At 43.1% G+C, this 6,141-nt stretch overlaps 1 protein-coding gene across 2 annotated transcripts; it reads left to right on the forward strand.

The window, feature by feature from the left end:
• The first annotated feature begins 808 nt into the window (after positions 1-808).
• Positions 809-4,544, forward strand: LOC307027540 (CMRF35-like molecule 2). 2 transcript variants are annotated; one of them, XM_079695813.1, is made up of 4 exons: positions 809-1,262; positions 1,916-2,232; positions 3,049-3,091; positions 3,512-3,627. In XM_079695813.1, the coding sequence occupies exons 1-3, from the start codon at positions 1,133-1,135 to the stop codon at positions 3,079-3,081; spliced, it is 480 nt and encodes a 159-aa protein (XP_079551939.1). In that variant the 5' UTR covers positions 809-1,132; the 3' UTR covers positions 3,082-3,091; positions 3,512-3,627. The 2 variants fall into 2 exon arrangements, with proteins under 2 accessions (XP_079551939.1, XP_079551938.1); XM_079695812.1 differs by lacking the exon at positions 3,049-3,091 and having other exon boundaries at positions 1,916-2,233; positions 3,512-4,544.
• The last annotated feature ends 1,597 nt before the right edge of the window (positions 4,545-6,141 follow it).

The raw sequence follows: 6,141 nt of genomic DNA on the forward strand, positions 1-6,141 counted from the left end.
TTCTAAGGAGGAATCGACGTCACCTGAGACGGGACCAGGGCACAGTACCGAGTGTGACAGCCCGTACGGTGACTGTTGACACTCACACGACTCCAGAAACTGTTACAACCCCTGACAGAGTCATGTGTGACACACAACAGACTGTGACTACCAGAGCTGGCCGACCAGTTGTTAGGCCACAGTACTTGCAGGACTATGCACACTGATATGGGGTCACTGATGTGATGTGACTCAAGGACTTTGGGGGGGATTTAAAAGAAAAAATGTTGAGTGAAAATTGTATTTTGAAATTTGTATTTAAGGAAAAAAATGAATAAGTGATTTTGTACCTACACTTAAAAAGAAAAAGAAAAAGGATGTCACAATAGTTGTTATATGTTTCCACACGGACCCGGTTGAGGGGAACACACACCGGAGCAGGCATGCGGATGAAGCCAGGGTGTAAATGTTATGCTACGTTCTATGTAAAAGTTTAATAAAGTGTAAGCAGCTAAAAGCGCTTCAACCGTCCATTCTTGTAATATGAGGGGCAAGAATGAAACAGAATCTGCTATTATCTTTTAGTTTACTGCCTTTAGGCCGCTTAATGGAAGTGCACACTGCAACAACTCTCAATCTTGAGATCTATAATATGTCTCTCCTCCTGATATCATAACTTCAGAAGTAACACTGAATGAGATATAGGCTCTTGTTTTTAGACAATGCATCATCCTGTTCAGTCAAATCATCTTATTCTGAGATGTGTCTCAGATTAAACACATCTTTTGTTACGTATTTATCAGAAGATCCCCAACTAACATCAGAACACAGAACGCTTTTGAGCATGTGCGGCTTATATTGTAACACACCATATCCTGATTCTGGTCAAATATAGTTCAGAATGAGTTCTCCAGATAATCACAAGATCTGATTTATCTAAATATCCCGTCTTATTATTTCAAGACATCTTACCAAGCTAATGTTCACGGCCTTAGCGACCGGGAGGAGCCTCAGAGAGAAGAAGAAGGCGATGTTCAGATGCCACCGTGACACTTTTGAAACCGATGTAACAAAGGGGCTTTTTAAGCACACAAATTAAACGTGACCCATTTCTGCAGCGGCCTATATGTTGTGTTTGTGATCGGGACATCGCATGCAACAGCATCTCTGTAACCCACAATGCACCTGCAGGAAGCCGCGCACCACAGTCCAGCTCTGCAGCTTCCTGTTCGCACCTCAGAAGCATGAAGACATGAAGACCCCGGTGCTGCTGCTGCTTCACGGTGAGGGGCTTCATTTCATCTCAGGTTAAAGATCTGTATTCTGCTTTAGGAAATATATAAAGAGGGATTTCATTCCTAAGCCTTTTGGAGAACGATGAACAGATGAAATGTTGATTTACATTTAGTTCAGGAAATCTTTGGTTCGATAACAAGATAAGACTCTTCAAATATATTGTTTTGTATCCTTCATGGGACATTTTGATTAACTGTTATGTTGATATAAATATGTCTGATTTGATTTGATCTTTGAATTGCCATTTTATTTCTTGGTTTATATAAATATATTTTATTTATTTTTCTTTAAGTTCGATTCCGTAACCTTTTTTTGTATTATGTTTGTATAATTATTTTTTATATTATTTTATTGGACATTTTAATTCAATATCTTCTGTTGATACTTCATTTATTTCATTCTTAAATGGAGCACCAAACCCAATCTCCCCCAACATGAGTTAAGTATTTAGATTCAGATTTTATATATTTGTTTAAAACATGAACATGCATGGAAAGTATTTACAGGTACAAATGTTATTTCTCACGGGGATATTCACAAGCAACCAACTCCCATGCACTCTGAATGTGCATTAGCAGACGCACAGTTGGTATGACATGAAAGAGCTTCTTCTCAGACTCCCTTTTCCTTTCTGTTTCAGCGAGTCTGCAGCTGCAGTGTGATAAGAAGCAGATCACGGCTCCCCTCGGGTCGGACTTCCTGCTCTCCTGCAGCTATGAGAACCAGCTGCTCAGCAACAAGTACTGGTGCCGAGGAGAGTCCAGGAGGACCTGCGAGGTGCTGGTGGACTCGGAGGGGAAGACCAGAAGCACCCGGGTTCACATCGTGGATGCTCGGAGTAGAGGACTGTTTGTGAGGGTCTTAGATCTGCAGAAGGGGGACAGCGGGGTCTACTGGGTGAGGATCGACAGTCTTTATGCTGACATCATGAAGTCAGTGAGGGTGGTCGTCACTGAAGGTGAGAATACACACTGCAGGTGGAGAGGGTTAAATATTTAACTAACAGGTATCACCATGAAACCCCCGTGCCCGGTGTGCCTGTCAGCAGACGCACAGGATCACTCCGATGTGACGTAATGCCCTTCCCTTTTTAGACATTATAGTAAACCGAGTGCAATCAAGCTGGGTTTGCACATGTACAAACAATCGGGGCTTTTTAAAATGTATTTTGTGGTTTGTGTTCCAGCTGTCAATCAGCTGGGCGCAGCGGGTCCATTGCAGCCTGTGCATTTCAAGCAGCAGCAACTCTATCCACCTTGTCAAATGAAATAAAACAAATGTGTTGTGTGATATCAGCTGCACAATTGACCAAATATATTGTGTTCTTAGCAAGGGCGGTTCTAAGGGGGGCCAGGGGGGCCAGTGCCCCCCTAACACTGACCTTGGCCCCCCTGGAAATGAAAAGTTTATGATGAAACGTTATTTGTCATTGTTAGAGCCAGTATTTTTTATTTGAAAAGAAAGGGCACCTAATTGTGACGTCTATAGTCAACGCACTATAAAGGACTACAATTCCCACGGCGTCTGCGCTGAAGCCACAGTGATGGGCAACCTGTTGGCGACACGCCGTCGAGGAACAGTTTTAACCATACACGTACACAAATCGTACAAGTACCCTTTAAGTTATGAAGTTATAGAAGCCTTATCAAGAGGAAAGAATACCGTCGTTTGTTATTTGATTTGAGTTTTGCTTTTTTGTTTTGAATATTGTAAAGGTCTCTTTTCTTTGTTGCATGTGTAAAAGTTTGTTATTTTATTTTGTTCAAACACATCGCAACATCATCCAAACCATCGGAGGCCGAGTAACTCTTGAACTGTAAGTAATTTAAAGGAAAGAAAACGAGTTAGAAATGTCTGTTTAAGCCTCTTAGGCCAGCGTGTGACGTTGACCCTGGTGTTGGAGTGTCCGTGTGGAGAATATAGCATGGTAATGAAGTCGGTCCTATAACCTGTAACCTTTAACCTGATTAGGCGTTCTCTGCCGGTTATAAAGGAGCCATGGAAACTCCACAACTTCAGTCCTGTCTGATGCCAAAATAAATACATTAATGTCATCAAGTTTTTTTATTTAGCACATTTTAACAAGGCAACTCAAGTTTTTTTTATCAATAAGATATCGTGCAAAGGAAGCATCTTATAAAACTATATTTAAATACAGTAAAGAAAAAGCCAATACAAATTAAAACAAGATGAATTGGAATAAAAAAAGGTTGCCCTGCTCTCCTCTGTGTTTCAGTCCCGGTCTCTAAGCCCCGCCTCCAGCCCCTGGTCTCCCTGATGGAGGGGTCCACCTGTCCCCGAGGACGTCCTGCTGCAGAACTCTGCTGACCTGCGGCTCACCTGTGACTCTCTGCAGCTCACCTGTGACTCTCTGCAGCTCACCTGTGACTCTCTGCAGCTCACCTGTGACTCTCTGCAGCTCACCTGTGACTCTCTGCAGCTCACCTGTGACTCTCTGCAGCTCACCTGAGCCTCTCTGCAGCTCACCTGTGACTCTCTGCAGCTCACCTGAGCCAGCAGAAAAAAAAGCTGTTTTTTATGACTTTTTATGACTTTTGTCATGGGCACACCCCACACACTCAGCTCTGCTGCTCATCCCACAAATGCTTGTTCTTCACAAATGTGGTTCCATTGGAAAGATAAGAAAACAGGCTTTCCAACGGTATAAGATGTATTGCCAAAAACTAGAGTAAAGTAGTCGAGGAGTCGAGGAGGGGAAATTTAAGAAATCTCTCTAGAAATCATCTACCAAACACAAATTGCCTTACGTTTTGTGTCTTTACAACAATGATACTATAAATGCAAATATTTAGACAACGTATACATATACCAAATAGGTACAATAAAAGATAACAAATGGTCCTTCTGAGTGATCAATAGATGTATTCATTTGAAGTGAGCTGACACCGAGGGTAGAGGAAGTTCAGAGAAGGCCTCAGGTTATAAAAACAGTTAACCTTTGTTCGTTAACTAATCCTAAGGATGTCATGAGACTAAAGTAAATAATAATTACTGATCAGCTATATCTGTGTTTGTGTTTTATTGATTCCTCTCTGTTTCTGGATCGACACAGCAAGATGCACAAAGACTTAAACGAATTAACAACAATCACAAAGAGGCCGCGATGCCAAAAGGGTCCGGGGGAATATCTCACACAAACTAAAGACACACAAAGATCCCAAAGATGATTCCAGCCCACAGATATACACAACATGACGAAAACAACCTCAACATGAGATTAACACGCACTTTAAAGATCTGTTGAACGAGCAAAGAATCATCAATGCCTTAAAAAAGATGCAAAACAATCACAAATAGACGCAAAATGAATGAAAGTTGAAGCAAAATTCCTAAGAATAGTGGAACAAAACACAAAATGACTTCAAACAACCAAAGATGACCACAAGGAAATGCAAACAGATTAAAAATATACTTCAAACAACCAAAAAGAAACATCAAATGCAGGGACGCGGGAAGTCAGTCAGAGTTGGGGGTGGGGGGTGTGAGGTGCGGGTGCGGGGTGCGGGTGCTTCGCAGCGGCGAAACTGTGGCGCTTCAGATGAGGCGTGATCTGCTCCCTAAATGTTTCCTCTGCCTTTCGCCAGTTCTTAAATCCTCCTTTCACAAAACTCCCATCCCTGATCTTGCGCTGACGAGCTTCTTTTCTATAGCAGAGCAACAGAAGAAGCACACTGCATTATCACTTTCTCTTATAGTGAAGCTCTTTAGAGACTGCTTACACTAAAATGCTAACTCAAACATAGTAACTCAAAATAAAACTTTTGAATTGATTTGTTTAGTGAACTTTTTGGCGTTGCAGTTACAACTCTCCGCCAACAGATGGGGGTGCTGCAGCTGTTTGGGTCTTTGGGACCCGTTTTCAGTGTTTACTAAAATAACATGTATTCAATTTAATTATTTTAACCTGCTTTATTTGGGGGTGGACCTCACCTCCTCTAGGGGGGTCCTCACATCCTATAGGGGGGTCTTCACATCCTCTAGGGGGGTCCTCACCTCCTCTAGGGGGGACCTCACATCCTCTAGGGGGGTCCTCTCCTCTTCTTGGGGGGACCTCACCTCCTCCAGGGGGGTCCTCACCTTCTCTAGGGGGGACCTCACCTCCTCTAGGGGGTCCTCACCTCCTCTAGGGGGGTCCTCACCTCCTCTAGGGGGGTCCTCGCCTCTTCTTGGGGGGACCTCACCTCCTCCAGGGGGGTCCTCACCTCCTCTAGGGGGGACCTCACCTCCTCTAGGGGGTCCTCACCTCCTCTAGGGGGGTCCTCGCCTCCTCTAGGGGGGTCCGGGGGCATGCATCGATCTGTTGCACTTTGAGCACAACATGAATTTATGGACACAGCTCTCAACACTCTGATGAAAGGGAGCTGTATACTTTTCAATAATCCAATCATCTTTAGAATATGATCACAACCAATAACAAATCATTTAAACTGGTTTATTCTTATCTTATGTTACCTAGTTAGCATTCTTTCTTTTTCGCTATGCATATTTGACTAATCACTCCCTTTTTAAACAGGTTTTTTACTGTCCTAGTACACATTGGAATGATTTCTTACTTTATCTATATTAAATGGATAAAGGTGTGCTCTCCCTAGCTCTCTCCCTCTCTCTCTCCCTCTCTCTATAGGCTGGCAAGATAAACTGTTCAATGGGGCTGATGTGCTGTGTAGACCACTTCTGCCAGAAGGAAAATCAGCGGGGAGGTGCTACATTGCTTCGACTGCAACGCTGGTCCCGCAAATCAAGCAAGAACGTGATTGGTCGATATTCATTGTGGGGGTGGGGGGAGGAGGGGTGTTAGATAGATATAGAGTTGTAGTAAGTAGATAGAGTTCGCTATGATTTAGG

Source organism: Notothenia rossii (genome assembly GCF_949606895.1).
Source record: "Notothenia rossii genome assembly, contig: scaffold_267, whole genome shotgun sequence".
NCBI lineage: Eukaryota > Metazoa > Chordata > Actinopteri > Perciformes > Nototheniidae > Notothenia > Notothenia rossii.